At 46.0% G+C, this 20681-nt stretch overlaps 1 protein-coding gene across 5 annotated transcripts in view; it reads left to right on the top strand.

The window, feature by feature from the left end:
• Positions 1 to 20681, top strand: part of LOC148818130 (uncharacterized) — a 99219-nt gene that overhangs the window by 45052 nt on the left and 33486 nt on the right. For all 5 annotated transcript variants that reach the window (XM_088937547.1, XM_088937546.1, XM_088937544.1 and 2 more), the window contains exons 3-10: positions 1361 to 1534; positions 8502 to 8606; positions 12442 to 12484; positions 14065 to 14140; positions 16240 to 16458; positions 17827 to 17914; positions 18266 to 18418; positions 19851 to 19948. In XM_088937547.1, coding sequence (XP_088793673.1) covers positions 1361 to 1534; positions 8502 to 8606; positions 12442 to 12484; positions 14065 to 14140; positions 16240 to 16458; positions 17827 to 17914; positions 18266 to 18418; positions 19851 to 19948 — 956 coding nt within the window. The remainder of the gene's footprint in view (positions 1 to 1360; positions 1535 to 8501; positions 8607 to 12441; positions 12485 to 14064; positions 14141 to 16239; positions 16459 to 17826; positions 17915 to 18265; positions 18419 to 19850; positions 19949 to 20681) is intronic.

The raw sequence follows: 20681 nt of genomic DNA, 5'->3' as shown, positions 1-20681 counted from the left end.
ATCCCTCAATAAAATCTTATATAGTTAAGTGTACACTACTGAAAAGTTTTTCTTACAAGTGTATCTCCTCTATTCTGGAAATTGCACAGGGTCCATGAACTTTTGAAAAGAATTAAAGTTTCTTCTGTATACTTATTAGACTCCAAAATAATTGCATAAGTGTAATTCAGCTCTTAGTCTGGGATCTGCTAATTCAAGCCTTCTTTATCTGCAAAGGACCAGGCTTCACACAATGGAAGATACAGCTTTCTAGTGTGCAGCACCACATCTGTGGAGCTCACTGCCCCCAATCCATTAGAGACTCTGTGACTGTCAACGTATTCAAGACTAGCTTAAGGACCTGTCTTTTCTCTAAAGCCTTTTAATGTATAATTTATTTTACTTCTGGTTTCAATAAGTCAGTCTGCTGTGCCTTTTCACTTTTATTTTGCTTCTGTTGTGCATTATACTGGATGTGAGCAATTGTACGGCGCTTTTGAGTTTTTTGAAAAGTGCTCATAAATTAAAATATTATTACTGTCTGACATCTGTATATCATCTGGACTATATCCAACCATCCTTCCATTATCTCAAAGCCTTTCATTCCTGGCAAGGGTGTCGGCCACCTGGAGCTCATTCTCGAAGCACAGGTCACCTGTCTATCGCAGGGGCATCTGGATTAGAAATGAATGGATTTTACATTAGAATCAGTAGAATGCAGGTGTGCTTGTTTCTTCTGTTTTTTAGATCTTTTCTGCAACTGAGCACAGTCCTTCCTATATGTGATTATCCTCTTTACAAATATATTTTATTATTTTTGCGAATCAGAGGGGTTTAAGCATTTGCAAACGTTTTTGGAGGGAGGGAATATTTCAGTGTTTCTCTTGTTTAAATGAATCCAGAGAGTTCCCTCATATATTTTGACATTCGAGTCGAATCCCGAGTTTTCAGGGCAGATGCTGACCAGATGTCACTCTCCTTGTCTGGCAGTTCTCACCAGATGTTTCATAGCATCAATCAGCCAGTGATACAGATGTTACTCCTGTCTCTTTTCCTGTAGCACACTGTATCATTAGGTTAAAACGATTTGTAAAATTTGATAAAGCCCTATAATAAACTGAACTGACAATACAAATGAAAAAACAGTAAAAACATAGCATAGCTACAACATTGTACAGTCTTACCGACAGAAGTAGAAATTCGTCTGATAACAGGTATGAACCTCTAAATGAACTTAATTAGATTAGTCGTCATTTTGAAAATGAGGAGCTGCAAACTTCAGTTTTCTTCAGTTCCACTTGGAATTGAATAACGTTGCTTGCTGATGTAGCACTAGTGTCATCTTGATCAGGGTGTGACAGTCCTCACCTTTCTTCCAAAGGATCATGACGGCAAACATCTGGATGACAAAGACCACCGGGATGCAGATGAAGCCTCGGAGAAAACAACTCCCAGCAAAGCCCCCAAATCCCCTCAGAAGACCTCCAAAAGGCCCAAAACTGTTCCTTTCAAGGTGACTCTGCTCGACAGCTCCGAGTATGAAGACGAGATCGAGGTAAGTGCAGGCCCGATAGATACCATAACGTTGTTGAGATGACGTTGGCTTATTGACTAAATTTTCAAATGACATTAACACAGCTCATTTTTTTTTCAAGAATTGTAGCTGGAACTTCTTGGCTTTTCTGAAGTAACACAGTGCAATTGGCAAAGTCACCGGCCGCAGGCCACTGTGAAGCAATTGTTCATCCCGATTCGGGAACATGGAAGTGACCTCTGTAGCCATGGCTCACAAAACCAGCGTGCTCTTATTCTAATTTCTGGCGGTACTCTATTTTAGCAAAATATAATAAGGACTGGGCAAATCATAATGAAATAAGGCCTAGAGATGTGATGAAGCAAGATGCAGACTTGTACGGCAATGTCAGTGCGTAATTTGGAAAGCATGGCCAAACACCAAGAAACAGCCAGAGAGGTCACACATATTCCGAGCAGCAAAGAACAAAGTTCAATCAGAGCGGTAAAGTACGCAGGCAGTTAATTAGGCTACATTAGAGAGTGTGTTGCAAGCCGCTCTTTTAAACAAGCCTGGTGGAATTTGTGCAGCTGAAATAGGAAGAGGAAAGGCTGATTGGAAAGGCAGCAGAGCTCGTGACCCAGGAAGGTCTGCTGTCTCTCCCTTTGTGCACGAGCGGAGCCCGTTCAGAGAAGGAGTGCTGCTGGTGTGCCTGCTGACGGAGTGGAGCCCGGCTTGTCCGCTCGGAAGTGTCCTTCCTTGTTTCACGCGGGTGGTGCTGTCTGAGTTGACGGTGCCTAATTGGGCAGATCTCTTCTGAGTGTCGCCACACAAGGGTCCCCCTCAGACTCTGGTAGGGATGCCCCCATGCAGTGCTGTAAAAGAGTATCATAGGTCAGCACTGACAATGACAGAGGTGAAAATGAGTTTGGTAAGAGGACACTGAAAGCATGGTCCTGCAGATGAGGAATCTAAAGATCTTCATGATCTCAGCTATGCTGTTTATAGCTAGTCTGCTTGTCACGTGCTGCCAGCTAACAGTAGATCTATTAGTTTCTCTGGCATCATTGCTTTTTTATCCTCGGTGATGTTGGATGTGTTAGGTAGGAAATGAAGCCTGCTGGATTCCTTGACTCTTTGAGGCAAGATCAGATCACAGCAGCGCACCTTCATAAAGCTCTCAGGACGCGGACAGTCTCCTGGGACCCTTCTGTGGGCAGGGAGCAGCTAAGGTTGCCATGGCGGCAGTGGAACTCAGGTGCTGAAGCCTGGAGCTGAAAGTGGGCCCTGCGGACACGGCGTCATCGAAACAGAACCCGAACAGAACAGAACTGTACTGAGCGAGAAAGCATTCGTGTCAAGGCTCTCCCCCTACCCTGCCTTTGTGAAGAGCGATGCGTTATTCCATTACCAGCTGTCCCCATTGTCTCATTGGACCTGAAATAGACTTTGCAGAGGTTGTCTGTTCCATCTTCATCTTCAAACCCCCCCCCCCCAAGATGCACGTGAGCAAAAACAAATACTTACGCTGCAGGATTTGGAGGAATCTATTTATCATTCTTTTACCATTATTATCAATCTTTTACCATTGTGCAGGGTATCAGTGGAGTACTGTGGTTTTGTGTGTTTGTGTTAATGGGAAGATGATAAGGTTACAAACAAGAGAAAATAAAAACGTGTGTGAGGCCTTATGCTGCCTGAAGCCTGTCTGTGTGGAGAAGCACAGTCTGAAGTGTCATTTAGCAGCCTGACACTACCATGTTAGTTCTGATTGCTACCACTCTGTCTGTGCTTCAGAGATACACTCTTGGAATGAATGCTAAACTCTCTCCTCTGCTCCGCTCAGTGTTTCCGGACTTTCGCAGTGTGCTGCGAGAGCTTTTTGTGAGCCTTTTTTTAATCTCACCAGAAACAATATAACAATCCTATTAGGTATGTTATTAACAGTTCCTGCTGAAAGGAAACAAAAAATCCACTGTAATACTCTGGAAACACAAATAATAAAGAACTGAATCCCTGTTCTACTCCCCCAAGACCTCAAACCCCTCAATTTGCTCTTCCTGTGCCATTCAGCAGATTGTAGGGCTGCAGTATCAGCTCTGCCCTCTCGGTGCCCTGCTGAGGGCTGAGTAATGGCAGTGTTCAGGCAGCAGGCTGGCAATTTGTGTCACTTTCCCAGCGAGGGACTGTCGCGAGTGAGGGTTAATTAACGGGCCCGTGACACAGGCTAAATATCTGAAGTTACCCCCCGGCATCATGCAGAAATGCTCTTTCTTCAAACTACAGTGCACTTCCACTTGGAAAAGCTCAGTTTGTATGTTCAGGCACAAGGCTTGACTTGTTGTTCTTCTGTGCCTCTTAGTCCTGCTGAGCACTACACTGAACTGCGCGCTGCTGTGCAACACCTGACCAGAGGATTCCCTTTGTGCTGTAGCTGATTTTAACTATGACGTTTTCTTGATTTACACACCACACTACAATGAGTTCTCATCCCTCTGCCCTGTCTGGTTTTGACACAGTCCGGTTTTAAACCCACCAGCTCCGGTGTTTTTCACCCGTCTGGTCTCCCTCCTCCCTCCACGCCCCGAGAACTGATCCTCTGGTATTGTTGAAGGCATCCAAATGCAGGGGAAAGCATTGCGAGAGAGCCCAAGAGAGAAGAGTGAAGAAGAGATGGAGTCGTGGAGGATCAGTCCCTCTCCCTTCATTCCCACTAGAAGCAATCAAACTGGAAAGGTTTTGAGTGGGAGCCTTCCTGTGCTTTGCTCACAAGGTCACATTCATTGTAAATGTTTGCTATTTTACACCAAGGTACTGTACAAACGCAGTGAAATAATGGGACAGAAAGTGGCAGAGGTGTGAGGGAATCTATGACTATGAACTGGCTTCATCACTCTGTTCTCCTCCCCACTGAGAGCTGGTGTGTGGGGAGCGTACTGGTGCACTATGGCTGCCGTGACATCATCCACCACACTGGTGGTGGTGGAGGGGATCCCCATTATCTGTAAAGCTCTTTGAGTGGAGTGTCCTGAAAGCACTATATATAAGTGTAAGGAATTATTTAGTTATGACAGGCACCATGGGAGGCCATGGTAGAGTGAATGAATGGAATAATCTCTATAAGTCAGGGTAAAAATGCCAGTGTACATTTACCATGGGAAAGCAGCTGTCAGGGGGGTTTGTCCTTCACTGATGAGGAAAAAGCCTGAGGTGTGATTTGCACCACTGGGGACACAAGGAAGACGTATTGATTGTGTCTGAAGTGGGACCCAGGCAGGACTGGGGGTAGGTTCGCGCTGAGAGACGTAGGCTCGGGCTGGGAGGCGGGCGGGGTCACTGGGAGCAGCCCCCCCCTCTTGTCTGGTTCCCCTCAGGCGTGTATCTTGAGCAGCAGGGAAGCGTTACTCCGAGGAGAGATGCGATCACGACAGCGGCGTCATCTGCGGCAGGTTCTGTCTGCAACCTCTCTGACCCGAGAGCAGAACCCGCCTCTCATTCGTGGATCAATGTTTCCGGTGGACCGGGCTTTGAAAGAAACACAGGAAACCTCACACTGTGCCGCCCCGGTTTCTCTGGCAACACTGCTGCTCTCCCTGTTGCCGTGGATACGGGGCTCCAAGGCGGGCTCGCTGTGTGACACAGAGAGGTAATACCCCTGGACTGGAAAACTGCCACCTTCTATCTGATCTAAGCACATCTCAGCAGCTGGGCTTGCTCTTTACTGGCATGAGATAAGGATGAAACAGATTATTGCTGTAAGTGCTGTTGGTGGACCAGTTTGGAAGGTGAGTCCTTCCAAAACGTCTTGACCAATGCACCAGTATTGTTGACCAAGGACGATATCTTGTAAGTGGTTTAATTAAGTCCTGGGCTGCTTGGTAATTACAGACCTTGTGGCACTGTGTGAATTGACTCTGGTGTCCTGGCTAAGGTCTCTTCTGGGCTTGAATAGTGTGTCCTATCTAATGTTCCTCCTTCATTCAACTGATGAAACAGTTTCTCTCTCCTGCATCTCATCTGCTAGCACCAGGGCTGCTAGTGCAGGAGGTGCTCCGCTGCAGTGGTAGACAGAGTCATGTAATTATAGACTTTTATATAGACAGTAAGACTTCTATTAAATGACAGGTTATGGAAACGAGGCTTAGATCAAACTTTAATCTTAATGTTTGTAGAAGGTAATGTTAAAGGCTTAAATTCAAATCCATCTCTAAGATGGCCTATGAAAAATGAAAGGGGATATTAAGAAAAAAATCAAAAGACTGAGAGCACTCCATATGCTTCATAACAGGGCTAAGTATCAGAGGTAGGTAAAGCGTTTAAGGCGCAGCTGAAATAAGCCATTAGAAATAAGGAAGACTGAAAAGAATCTCACATTAAAGGTAAAACATGCAGAGTATTTTTCCAGTTCTACAACTATAAAAGTGGGACAGGTTAATAATAAATGAATGCCTTCTTACAGTGCTTTATCTGTGTAAGAATTGTAAAAGAAATTTACAAGTTAATAAGGAATTTCTAATAGAATATATTAAATAAATAGTACGCTTTATACTAAATAGCAAACCTACAGATGTTTACTAGGGAAGACATCAGTATCTCCATCATGCCCAATGTTATAAAAGTGTTCCATCCATGTTGCAGAGCACTGACGCTTCTGTGAGTCACTCCTGTGAAATGGCTTATGGGGTTTTCTTAGATCAATTGGCTAAAGTTACTAAATGAGCCGGTGGGCTTTCTTACTGGAGGGGTTTCCTGCCAAGCCTAGATAAAAGCTGGGAGCTGGGCACAGGCTGCCAGGCTAACCAACACCACTGTCCTGTCAAAGGAGACTTAAACAGTACCAGTCCACAATACTGAGGAACCAGCCTGGTACCAGTCCACGATACTGAGGAACCAGCCCACAGCTCTGTGGTACCAGTCCACAATACTGAGGAACCAGCCTGCTACCAGTCCATGATACTGAGGAACCAGCCCACAGCTCTGTGGTACCAGTCCACAATACTGAGGAACCAGCCCACGGCTCTGTGGTACCAGTCCACAATACTGAGGAACCAGCCTGGTACCAGTCCACGATACTGAGGAACCAGCCCACAGCTCTGTGGTACCAGTCCACAATAGTGAGGAACCAGACCACAGCTCTGTGGTACCAGTCCACAATACTGAGGAACCAGCCTGGTACCAGTACACGATACTGAGGAACCAGCCCACAGCTCTGTGGTACCAGTCAACAATACTGAGGAACCAGTCCACGGCTCTGTGGTACCAGTCCACAATACTGAGGAACCAGTCCATGGCTCTGTGGTACCAGTCCACAATAGTGAGGAACCAGACCACAGCTCTGTGGTACCAGTCCACAATACTGAGGAACCAGCCTGGTACCAGTCCACGATACTGAGGAACCAGCCCACAGCTCTGTGGTACCAGTCAACAATACTGAGGAACCAGCCCACGGCTCTGTGGTACCAGTCCACAATACTGAGGAACCAGCCTGGTACCAGTCCACGATACTGAGGAACCAGCCCACAGCTCTGTGGTACCAGTCAACAATACTGAGGAACCAGTCCACGGCTCTGTGGTACCAGTCCACAATAGTGAGGAACCAGACCACAGCTCTGTGGTACCAGTCCACAATACTGAGGAACCAGCCTGGTACCAGTCCATGATACTGAGGAACCAACACACAGCTCTGTGGTACCAGTCCACAATACTGAGGAACCAGTCCACAGCTCTGTGGTACCAGTCCACAATACTGAGGAACCAGCCTGGTACCAGTCCACGATACTGAGGAACCAGCCCACGGCTCTGTGGTACCAGTCCACGATACTGAGGAACCAGTCCATGGCTCTGTGGTACCAGTCCACAATACTGAGGAACCAGCCTGGTACCAGTCCACAATACTGAGGAACCAGTCCACAGCTCTGTGGTACCAGTCCACATTACTGAGGCACAATGCTGAGGAACTAGTACCAGACTGCAGCACCAGTCCCAGCTCTGCGGCACCGGTCTGAGTTTAATTTGTATTCAAATGAATTCCTCCATTTTTAATTTTATCAGTAAATACCTGCTGCCTCCATGAATATACCATGAAAGATATTGTTTAAGCTGTTTACTGTTAGCAGGGATTCACGGAGTACTCGATCAAATTTGCAAATGTTTTGACAGTGATGACAAATCTGGCTGTGTCTTTCCTGAAACATTATTACCGTCAGCCTGTATCATTAACTTGACAGAACAGGGCTTTTATGCAGAATCTGTCGTTTGCCTTGGAATCTGTATGTAAATTGAAGGATTTGGGGATTTCTGCTCCATGTGGAGTGAGAAGAAATGAAGGAGAAGGAGAGTCAACAGTATCTGGCAAAGGAGGAATATGACCCTGATGTTGGGAATGATTTCAAATACGGCCCTGTGTAAATTTTTATGAGAGATTTACAGAGATTGAGATTGCCTCACCAGGCAATGAAATAGGCAGATTCTTGTCTTTAATTTCAAAGCAATAAAGTACTAAGGAAAAGCCTGAATAAAAGTGCCTCCATCTGTATTATGAGATTTTCTAGAACAATATTAAAACAGAACTGCAAATAAACTGTTTGTATGTTGTGTGATTTTAAGATTTTAATTAAAATACTCATCACCCCTTTCTGAGAAAAGGAGAACACCCATTTTCCAATAATCTTGAGATTGACACGTTTTTTTTTTCCTTTTTCGTACAAATATCTTGCTGGTTGTAAGGGATTTGGCAAATAATAAAGCCATACATCACATCTATAGGCCTTTCTACAAAATTGCCACATACATCTTTCCAGACAAGCCTCATGATTTATGTCCCAAGCGACAAGACCTGATGTTTGTATCATCCGACTGCTTTGGAATTGCAGAAATGAACTGATGGTATCTTCACACAACAGTGATACAGTACAGGCATTAGGGCCCCATGTCTCCAGGTCAGACTGCCCTGGCAGTACAGCAGAACGCCGGGAGAGTGTTTATCCATGTGTGTCTCTCTGTTTGGCAGAAACACTCTCGTGGACAGGTCCTTCTTGACCTGGTGTGTGAGCATCTCAACCTGCTGGAGAAGGACTACTTTGGCCTGACGTTTTGCGATGCTGACAGCCAAAAGGTTAGTCCTGTCTCGGGGAATACGGGCCTGGTCATTGTGAAGCCCACGGTAGGTCCTTGAGTACAAGTTCAATTCAATTCAATTCAGTTCAGTTCAATTCAAGGTGCTTTATTAGCATGACCGATGGGTACAATCAGTGTTGCCAAAGCAAATAAAAATAATGAAACAAAACAAAAAATAAAAGTAAACAAATCTACAGACGTTTACAACAAAGACATATCATAAAATATTTACATATACTGTAGACAGATGGAGCATTATTGGGAGACAGACTCACTGTTCCTCAGGCTGTGACAGGAAATCACATACTGGGCTGCCAGTTCAACTAAATTCCCTCCTCCCTCTCCCAGTAGGATTGGGACCTGTTGTGATTCTGGCAGGTGTGGGAACTCTGGGATTAGATTTCTGAATTTAGGGAAGAATGTTTCTCTAATCCCAGAGTATCTGTCACAGTGCAGTAGGAAGTGTACCTCTGTCTCAATTTCTCCCCGCTGACAGTGGGAGCACAGCCTGTCCTCTCTGGGCAGCCAGGTCTGCCTGTGTCGCCCAGTTTCTATGGCCAGGCTGTGGTCACTGAGCCTGTACTTCGTCAGGGTCTGATTCTTTTTGTTAAGTTCAAGTTCTCTCTCTAGTCCTGCAGTTTCCAGTCTTCGTCCTAGAAGAGCTCTGTGTTTTCTGGTTTTAGCTCCAGCAACGTTCTGGATGGCCTGCAAACTGATTTCACTTTTGTTCCATAGTTGTGCCACTACATTTTGGTGACTTGTCTTTTTTTGTCGCTGCTCCAGTGTTGTGGAATCACCTTCCTCAGACTGTACGAGAGACAACTTCTTTCACTCTCTTCAAATCTAAACTTTAAACTTACCTTTTTATCAAGGTCTACGTCTGATTTCCTGCGTCTGTGAAAACCTCTGTGCTCTTGTTTTTTTGCTTCGTTTATTTTGATTGTACTTTTTTAATCTTTTTCTTTATTCATGATGTACAGAGTCCTTGGGTTCGGGAAGGTGCTTTATAAAAACATTTTTTATTATTATTATTGTATATTTTCTTTCAGCTCTTAAAATATTTTATGGGGTTTGTGATTGATATCGACCCTTGTGCCAATTTCCTCTCCAACTCCTCTCCACCAGGTGTGTGATCAGCAATATGAGCCCACTGGACTTGAACAGAAGGAAAAACACTGACTCTGGGCACATTTGACACACTGTCTTTCCCACCTGTGTCTTTTCCTCATCAATTGATCACCTGTGTAGCCAGGAATAAGGGATAAGGGAGCAAATTCTTATTAGGCAAGCTAGGGAGACACAGTCTTAAAGGTTTTGGAAATAACATAGGTTTACAAGAGTATTTTCATAACCAAGGCCTTGTATTGCAGAATAAAAGTCTAAACAAATAAGCTGGTCAGGTGCAGGCACCAGTCATCCCGGGTAATCAAGGGAAAGCTGGAGCAAAAACCAGCAGAGGACCTTAAGGACTGGGATTTAGAACCACTGACCTAGGCCTTACAGCATGGTTCGTCTCTCCTGGGTCTCAGAGTCCTGGGTGCCTCTGGGTTTTCATTTCCAGCTAACCTGTCAGGTATTTAATTGAGCCCTTATTTTGAACTAACCGTAATCGGCATAGCTGGAAACCTTATCCATTTCATAGACAGTATTGCACTGAATTTTAAGATGCGTAGTGAGAAATCACAATAGGAGATATTTTGATGAAATATTTTAGTTTGTTAGTAACTTCCAAGCTCATAAGTAGTATACTGTAGTTCAGGGTTCAGTTAAGTTATGATATAAACCAACAGGACTGTGACGTCCTTCCTGAAAACATATAGTTACAAACTTAGAATGGTAATAGCAACAGGAACAGCAAAAGATGAACCTCAGGAACTCTGGATTTGTAGCTACATTTACCCTACAGAGCAAAGAAATTACACCAAACACCACCTACTGACCAGCTGACTGGCAACATGACCCCCGAAAGAGCTGCTCTCTTCTTTTGTTCTTTTGCTGAACCTATAGTTGTTTGCCGAACACTGTAATTGTCGCTGATTCATTCCCAGATTGCCCCTGAGTGAGATTGAGTTTAAAAGGAGTTTAATAGCCTTGTCATTCTGTCTTTATGAGTCTGCCTTCAGGCAATTATGTCCTGATTGTGTGCTGGGCTTTGGGATTTATTCCTCCTTCTCTTCAACACACTCCTACGCCACTGATCAAATCGCTCCCCTCCAGTGCTGTTACTGGGTGATAATGTTCCTCTGTTGTGATCCATTAACCGAGAGCACCCTGCTCGGTCTGTCCAGACTGGGCTGTGTGCGTGGACAAGAGCAGTTTACAAACTGGGTTTATTCCAGTCACATCACTGCTGGTTTGTTGCAAACTGAATGGCATATATTCTGTATGATTACTTAATTGGCCTGGTTTTTTGGCAGTTCATTACCGTAAGACATGAGCCTTATTAAACCTGATGGGCAGCAATTTGGTATTGGGGGCGAAGATAAACTTAAAAGTGCTCTGAAGCCCATTTCTGAAACAGTTGTGCAATGCTGAAACAGTTCCCACCTCGCTTACTCACTTAATAATTAATATTAACTAAAATACAGCAATTCTCTGAGATCTTTTGGTACGAAAAATTGTAAAATTGGCTCATTCTATTGGAATAGATGTGTACAGGCAGATAGCAAAGTCAGATGCAAAATTAGAGAGCTGGCTGTCTGGGAAATGTAAGACTGGACTTTATTAGACTGTGCTTGTGATACAACATAACCACACCAAGAAATTAAAGGTGAAGGACTGAAAAGATCAGAGGATGATGACAAAAAAAATCCCCTGTAAAGGAGTGGGGATTTTCAAAAGTGAATTTAGCTCCTTGGGCAGATGGTGACCTTAACCTGTGTCCGCTTGATTGAAATGTCATTTCTGAGCTGAATGTTCGAATTGTAACTCCATATGGAGAAGGATTTATTCCATTATGGTTTCCTGAACTATGACAGACCTGTAGCAGATAACACGACAATCAGTCCTGTTATTCCCTGAGGACAGATGAGCTGGAAACCTGAATTTAAAGCAGAAGCTTTGGTGTCTAGGGTTTGAGACATTCTTTGAAGATCCGAGCACTAAAATAATGAACTGCTCTTGGCCTTTCAGACGTTAAATTGTATCAGTCACATTGTACATTGTTTCAGCTCATCAATTTATTTAGCAGGCCTGCTTACTCAGGTTGGGAGGCAATTTCTCTGCAACGGTGACATCCACAGCGTGCTTTCGAATTAAAGCTGAAGCACATCACAAGGCTGACGATGTTTTTGCCCTCGTGTTAGGCTAGCATTTGAACTTGGACGAATGTTCTTCCCTGCAGTGGTAGCCGTTGTAAGGCTGTACAGCAGCAATTATCTTTAGGGGAGGATGGTCATGTGTGCTTTTGACTCGCGTGGGTTGGTGTGTATTGAGCCCAGGTGTGGTCAAGAGACCCAGCAGAGAAGGCGTGTTGGACAGGGGTGAAGGCACCTGTCTGGGGCATGTCTCCTGAGCTGTGGCGCCTCTGATGCAGGAGGAGGCAGCGATGCAGATCAGACCTGCTGCGAGGAGTCTGACGGTGCGGTGTGGGGTAGTTTAGCACTGCGGCTGAGCAGCAGATGCTCCAATTTGCACTCGCTGCCCCGTGCTGAAGATCACAGCAGGGCAGGCGGATTCCTTCACTCACTCAGTAAACGCAGGCAGGGCAGGCTGTCACTTGGAAGCTGGGGTAGCCAGCCAGCTGAGGTATTTGAATGCAGTCTGAATGTCAGGGGCTGGCGTGCCTGGGGGCTGAACACTGTATCCATTTGAATTTGTCTTCTGTGTTTCAGAACTGGCTGGACCCCTCCAAAGAGATCAAGAAGCAGATCCGCAGTGAGTGTCTTTCTTACTGGGTGTGCCGCTTGTGTTCAACCAGGCCTAACCCTGGAGAAAAGCTGCTTACAGTTGAAGTGGTTATCTTCCTATAACCATCTCTTGACACCAAGATTTAAAAAAAACCCAAGAAATATCCTACTTTTACTTCCTTTTTATTGTTCCAGATAGGAAATTTGCTTTGCAGGCAGGTAGAAGACATAACACAATACATTTAATCAATACAAGATGAACCCACTAACATATATAAGAGACATACATGTAGGATAAGAAAGAAAAACACTTGTGTGAAAATAGAATCAAATATACAGTCAATTGTGCAAATTAAGGAGGTTGATAGCTGTGATAATAAAAGATACTGTAACTTAGTTCTATTGCATCTGAGTTTAAATAGTAGTTTAAATCGATGCCCAGATGGAAAGATGCCCAGATGCAAGGGGAGGTCACGCAGTCAGTGATTATACAGGCACTGTCTGCAAGCTGTAGCTGTTGTGCACCAATAATTTTGGTTCGCTTGTTACCAATAGTAATCTCTAATTGCTTTGTGCTTAATGCTGATGCTCCCTTCGACCTCCTTCTTGAAGTGGGTATTTTGTTGAAATTATGCAACAAAAAACACAAAAACAGAGCCTCAGCATGGAGACAATCAAGACTGTCGGACGTTTTCAGTAATAGCAGTTAATGTAGTGATAATGTAACAGAGGGGCAGAGACTCAGGATGATCAGTGTCAAGGTACAGAGGCCATCTTCTGCTGACCTAAATGCCCGCTTCATTTTTTATCAATGTGTAGCGGAGCTCGTTTGGGCACGGTGACGTCATCACCCTCCCTGCGCGTAGCAGGGACCTCAGCCGCCTGGGCTGAGGGAGGTCTCCTTTAGCTCACTCGGGTGGTTCCCTGTTGCGTTACGCCCGGAGACCCGGGTTCGTGCCCCAGGTATTGTGGGACGAAACGGGTGGGGTGGAGCGGCGGAGGGCACGTGCCCGCGTGGAACTGTGACAGTCACAAATGTTAAACATAATGTTGTCACCGGTGCAGTGGCTCTCTATGGGGTGGTGCGGTGGCACTGTGGCTAAGGATCTGCGCCTGGGGCTGGAAGGTTGCTGGTTCGTATCCTGCGGCTGGCAGAGGAATCCTACTCCGTTGGGCCCCTGAGCAAGGCCCTGAACCCCAACTTCTCCAGGGGCGCTGTACAATGACTGACCCTGTGCTCTGACCCCAAGCTTCTCTCCCTGACTATGTGTCTCATAGAGAGCAAGTTGGTGTATTTGAAAAGACAAATTCCTAATACAAAAAAGTGTGTATGGCCAATAAAATGATCTTATAAAGCCTAGTTTTTGTGCAAGATTGAATAGCTGTGTGCAGTGAGATTCAGACACATTCCACCACTAATGCCACTGAAACAACACTTCTACAGTAACAGAAAAAATGTCCCTTTTTGCTTTAATGAGACTGAAAAAGCCCAACAGAACCTGACAGCCTGTCAGAAGCTAGTTTTCTCAACACATAGCCCTGCTAGCTCTTTCTGGGTGTTCTCAGCAACTGCACTCAGCTTGTATTCTTGTCTCCCTGTGTCTCCAGCTGGCCCTTGGCACTTCAACTTTGCTGTGAAGTTCTACCCCCCTGACCCCTCTCAGCTGACCGAGGACATTACCAGGTAGGCACAGGTATCACAGGGCCAAAGCTCCCTCCCGTCTTCCTGCACTTTTCAGTTCCCTCTCTGACCTCCGCCTACGGGCCCTGTTCTCCTTCTGCTTGCTCTCTTCCTCCTGCCCACTCTCTCTCCTCCACACTCCCCCTCTCTGCTGTCTCAGGCTGGCCACACGCCTTCTCAGCCAGAAGCAGAGCCAAAGAGAGCTCTAGAAACTTAGCAGCCATTCTGCATCAACACATTGGAGTCTGTGATCCGAGTATAATGTACAGCGGTGGAGAATCGGCGCCTCACCCCCAAAGCCAGCTAAGGCTCAGTTGGGACTGTATCAGCGTTGTTACCACCTTGTAGCCCAATTTTGTCAGGTCTCAGAAGCTATGGAAGACTGGGCTTGGTCAGTAACAGCATGGGAGACCTCTAAGGAAAACTATGTTGCTGCTGTAAGTGGTGCTGGTAGACCAGCAGGGGGCACTCTTCTCTTTGGACCAGAATTTATGGACCAGTTCACCAACACAGGGAGGAAGGACACTGTGCTGTAAGACGTGCTGTCTTACTGCTGGGTTATGAAAGGTTCATTGACACTGTAAGGCTAGGGGTGTTAACCCTGGTACCCTGACTAAATTCTTCACGCTGGGCTTGAACAGCCTCATCTCCCTTAAAGTGCTTTTCTATTTAAATTAAGGGGGGAAATTTCTCAGTTCAGCTCAGCTAGTTCAGGGGGAGATGACGTGGGTGTATGTAAATGCTCTGGGATCCTGTGAAATGAAATGCTCCATATAAAAAGTGCAGGCAAATTTGCTTATTACCAGAAAATGCTATTTTCGTAGCTCATGTGACAGAAAGGGGGGTTTCTCATTTGATCAGCCTGTGGAGGAACTCAGTGAGAGTGCTGGTTAAGGTCTATAGTCTGGAAATTCGAGGTCCTAGGCTGTGGTGCTGTTATCAGCCTACTTCCTGCGTGGGGAGCGGTTTAGTCTGTGGGTATCCTCAGTTTCTCACACACACCAAAGACCCTGCTGGCTTGCAAGGTCTTTGTGAGTTTTCTGTTGTTGACATGTTGACATTCTGTTGTTGTATTGTAAATTGCGATGGCGTAATTTATTGTATCTTATTTTTTTTTCTAAAAAAATCCCTATAAATTCCTGTCCTTCTCCTCTTCTATCCGAGCTACAACGAGCTCGCAGACAAAGCATTTCATCGCAGACAACAGTGCTGAATTATGCTGTACTGTTCATGCATTGACAAATAAACCTTGATTGATTGATTGGAGAGTTGCACCACTCGTCCATTCGATTAAGACTCTGCTGCAGGCACTGTGGGGCTCACCGCATGAGAAAAATGGAAAACGGCTCATTGGAGCGTATTTCCAAGAGAAAGTGTTTGCTTCTGTAGTGGTGGAGGGCTTCCACTGTTAGGCTGAGCTCGATGACAAGTCAATATTCCATACTGGGGTATATGAGAAGAAACAATATAAGTACTAGATTTGAAAAAATACACTTGTGGACAGGCCCTCTGAGGCCCAGACCATTTCACATTGTGAGGCCCCCTCATTGTTTGGGAAGAGGGGTAAAAAATATTTTAATATAAAGAATGGCATGATGGGAAGATTAAGGCAGGCATTTTGAAACTCCTAAAGAAGGGTAGATTCGGCACTGAAAGGGGGACGTTTTTTCACTGCCGTGGACTTTAGTTGAGAATCACAGTATATGGTAAAAGTTCCAAATTCAAGTTGGGAAACACAGCCAAAGGGTGCAAGTGGAGGACCATGCACCCTGGGCTGAGGTGAGGCCTGGGCCAAACAGCCCTGCTGGCCCCCCCTCTCTTGTAGGCCCTGCTTGTGGAAAGAGGTCATGAGCTCAGATCTAGAAATGGCTTTTACAATTTGCCTCGCTATAGTGCTGGTTATTAAGGGTTTATTGACACTGTAAGGCTAGGGGTGTTAACCCTGGTGTCCTGACTACATACCACTCTGGGCTTGAACAGCCTCGTCTCCCTTAAAGTGCTTCCCTTCAGTGTTGTTGCCCTCCCCGGTGGTCTTCATCCTTCCTTCTTTCACCCCATTCCTCACTCCTGGCCTCACCCTGCCTCTCGCCGTCCTCTCGCAGGTACTACCTGTGCCTGCAGCTGAGGGATGACATCCTGTCCGGCCGGCTGCCCTGTTCCTTTGTCACCCACGCCCTCCTGGGCTCCTACGCCGTGCAGGCCGAGCTGGGGGACTACGACCCCGAGGAGCACGGCACCGACTACGCCAGCGAGTTTCGCTTCGCCCCCAACCAGACCCGCGAGCTGGAGGAGCGGGTCATGGAGCTGCACCGCAACTATCGGTACCATCGCTAGGGCCGGGGGGAGGTGATGGCCCTGCGTTCAGGGGGCCTCGTCCGGCCGCGGATTCTGGGTTTCGAAAAAAGTGGTTTAGCGCTTTTAAGAATGAAAATGGTAGAGGTTAGAATTAGGGTGACCGTGGTTAGTATTGCTGCCTCGCGGGGCTGGGGTCGTGGGTTCAAATCCAGGGTTTGTGTGTATGTGCTGTCTGTGTGGAGTTGGTATGTTCTTCCCACGTTAGTGTGGATTTCTTCTGGGTGCTCTCGTCTCCTCCCAAAGAAAAATCCAAAAGAATGTCCAAAGGCATGCTGGTACGTTAACGGCCTTCTGTCAAACTGGCCCTGGTATGGGTGTGTGTGGGGGTGTGTGTGTGTCTGAGTGTGCCCTGTGATGGACTGGCATCCCACCCAGGGTGTAACCTGCCTTTCGCCTGCTGTTTGCCAGGATAGGCTTTGGCTCCACCTCAGCCTTGTATTGGATAAAGTGGTTAGAAAATGGATAGATGAGGGTTAAAGGTTCTGCTTTATTTGCCTTATATAAACTTTTCTGAATGTTGAACCCACAAAATACAGCCCTTACAGATTTGTAGTATAGTGAAATACATCATTGTGTTACTCGTCCAGGACAAGCGGCAGTTCATGAGAGCCTTGGTTTTTTGCACTAATTGAGTACAGGATACAACAGTGAGACAGTATGAATAACTGAAATGTATCCGAGCATTTTATTTTTAAGAACATAAAAACATAGTAATGACAGCAAACGAGAAGATGTTACTTGGTCAGTCTGGCTTGTCCAGCTGTTGGCAGGTTATAGGCCTTGTGATGTCATCCAATTATTTCTTGATATATCCCTGGGACTTCAACATTACTGTGTTAGATGGCAGGGGTAAGAGGCAGGACAGGATCTGCATTGCAGCTGCAGAGAGAGTCTGCAGTCTCTGCTGTGTGTTCACCTCTGCATGTGGCTTTACTCAGACTCACTCAGACTTGGAGAAACGTGTTCTAGGGTGCTTTCAATCCATGCTTTAAATTCTGTTTATGGATCAATCAGTATGATTTTGGCCCAAGTCCAAAGTTGAAATGAGTTCATTTATGGGCCCCTATACTGAAGAGAAGTCACATCCAGTCCCTCTCTGATAGCGAGGAGCTCCTTTTAATACGTTCTCACTTCAGACATCCTTTGTCACATTTTAAACATGAGATTTTAGTGATTGTTTTAAAGCACAGGGGTGCAGAACCTGCTCGGACAAATTCTATTGCTCAATCCAGTTGGCACATATGTCCTTGTATAACCTGTTTTTTTTTTCTTAATGAGAATTCTGTTTTCTAGAGGAGTTGTCTTACTTGTGCTGTGATTGTTGTTGTGTCCAGGGGCATGATACCTGCTGAAGCTGAAATCAACTTCCTGGAGAACGCTAAGAAGCTGTCCATGTATGGGGTAGACCTGCACCATGCCAAGGTAAGCATCCTGGTCACGTTCAAGAGTCCGAGCTTCCCATCAACCACTGCGGCCCAGTACCTGCTGGATTTGTGCTCCCACTGGACATCCTGATTTCTGATCCCAGACCAGTCTGTTGCTGCCCTCTCTGTGACTGTAAAGGAGTGAATTAGGCCATCCAATGTCCAAACAGCAGATTTCCAAGACGTTGGTGTTAATATTGCAAATAGACGCATGCTACACTTTCTCCCTCTTTCTTCTCTTGCTGATTTTATCCCTTTGTTGTCCTCTTCTGCTTCTCTTCATTTAACACCTCCCCACGCACACTTCAACACCCCGCCCACGCGCTATCTCTGTCTCTCCCATGGGCAGGACTCCGAAGGCATCGACATCATGCTGGGAGTGTGTGCCAACGGGCTGCTCATTTACCGCGATCGCCTGCGGATCAACCGTTTTGCCTGGCCCAAGATCCTGAAGATCTCCTACAAGAGGAGCAACTTCTACATCAAGATCCGGCCAGGCGAGGCAAGCCCCAGGACCACACCGGCACCGCACACAGTCACCGTGTTGAGATTATATCTCTGAAGAGCCATACTCTGGCATGGTCCAGCTGTCCAAGAGCAACGTGACCTTTGAGTGAATGGGTCTTGCTGGTGTCTCATCTGTCAGTACTGTCAGTAGTCATCTGAAGATCGAGTACTGACAGTACTCGATCTTCAGATGTCAGCATCATAACTGCACTGTTTAGTGTTTTGCCTACCTCAGCTACAGCCTGTTGACTCAGGACACATTGGAGAGTGTGAATGGGAGACCATCATGACGAAATGAATAGGAACTGTGCAGTCATAGACGACTGTTAATCAGGCAGTGAATTCCCTTTAGTCTTGGGATAAAGCAGGGATATGCAAGGGGGAATGGAAGTTTTGGATCATTGTCTCCTTGTATTAGACGACAAAAGGGAAGTGTAGAATACAAAAAAGTTTGGATGGTGTTGTAGTTGCCCTCCTGTGATGGCTGCCCTGAAATCCTGGCCTATTCTCAGCATGCCACGCCTTGGCTGCAGTGATATATAGTAGGAAGGACGCAGTGGATGTGCGGTGTGGTGTCTCCCAGGACTGCTCCCGCAGGATGGTCTGCAATGGGAGAGGAGACTAGGATCTCTGGCTCTTCCAGAGCTCCATGCGGTATCTTGCTGCAGTGTGTTTTATTCTACCAAGGGTGGCCTCGTTCCTTCAGCTCAGGCAAGTCACAAAGGCCTGTGAAAAGAGTCAGGACCACAGCATAAAGAGGTGCTTTTTCCAGGTCTGGGGCAGCTGCCAGCATTCTTGTCATGTAGCCGAGTTTAAATAGTGATCATGAGATGCAGAATAGGAATGTGTGCTAGGAAATACCAAAGCAGTTAAGACTTACACAGCACCAGGGGGAGGGGATCAGTTTTCTTGTTAGTTAAATGCGTGTTTGTTAGTTTTCCTTTTTGCCTGTTTCACTGGTGCTGGCCATGAACCCCACTCTTTCTCCCAGATGCACTGGTAGAGGATAGCTCCGGGGGCTAGCTCACAGCTTGTATTTCAGTGCGTTGCTCCAGAGCTCAGAGCGTTCTGCCCAGGGCCAGCAATAAATAATTGTGAGCTCTGTGTCTCCTGCAGAGTGAAAAAAGTCTAGTAAGTGCACTTTCAGACTTGTTGGCAAGCACTAGCTAAGAAAGAACTCTCTGGGCTCCGTGACAATTTCAGTATGAGTATTATACAGTAGGTAAATAAAAAAATGAATATATTCCTGTACAAGTCTGGTGTCACAAGTTTATTATTATTTTAGCAGTTTATTAATGTATTTGGAAGACCTCTTCTTTGTCCTTCCATAAAGATTCCACCTTACTTGCAGTATCCTTACTGTGGTGCTCAGTGCCAGAGTGTTAGTGCTATTATCCTGTTGTCTGACTGCACTTCTCCTTCCCCAGTATGAACAGTTTGAGAGCACCATTGGCTTCAAGCTGCCAAACCACCGAGCTGCCAAGCGCTTGTGGAAGGTCTGCATCGAGCACCACACCTTCTTCAGGTACACACCCTGCTTCTGAACCCCTGAAGGGGCAGCCTGTCTCCAGCAGGCGACTGGGAAACTGGCACCGCAGTTCCAGAGATTCTCCCTTCATTAGTCAGTCCTGAGTCAAGGGCAGGGAGTTTCCTGATTCTCATAATCCTCTTTCTGCCTGCCTGCTTCTGTTCACACAGCAAAGTGTACAACTTTTGGACTGTGAAGCGGCTAAGCATAGCACCGTTCCTGACCTTTAACTTACTGGATGTGCTCATGTAGGACACAGGAAGAGTTGAGCTCCAGGTTTGGGAACGCCAGCGGTGCTGTCTGTCCAGTCTGGATTGTCTGGTGGCAGTTTGTAATCTTGCTATCGCAGAGGGGGGGCTTTTTTCACAATGCACTCCCAGGTTAGCTCCAGATCATGTCAGGCTCACAGACCCTGTAGTTTGGCAGGGAGCAGATCTTTATAAACAGTTAACTTTGCATTTAATAAATATATTTTATTTTATATCTGTGTAATAATCTGAACCCTGTCTTAATAATAATTCCTTACATTTATATAGCGCTCATCGTCTATAACGTCTCATCCAAAGGACGGCGCCTTTTTACAGTATAGTGTCCCCGTCACTATACTGGGGCATTAGGACACACATGGACCACAGGGTGAGCGCCACCTACTGGCCCCACTAACACCTCTTCCAGCAGCAACCTTAGCTTCCCCAGGAGGTCTCCCATCCAGGTAGTGACCAGGCTCACA

Source organism: Atractosteus spatula, chromosome 19 (genome assembly GCF_055471065.1).
Source record: "Atractosteus spatula isolate fAtrSpa1 chromosome 19, fAtrSpa1.hap1, whole genome shotgun sequence".
NCBI lineage: Eukaryota > Metazoa > Chordata > Actinopteri > Semionotiformes > Lepisosteidae > Atractosteus > Atractosteus spatula.
Note: the sequence above shows the minus strand (reverse complement) of the source record. Positions and strands in the feature narration are given on the sequence as shown.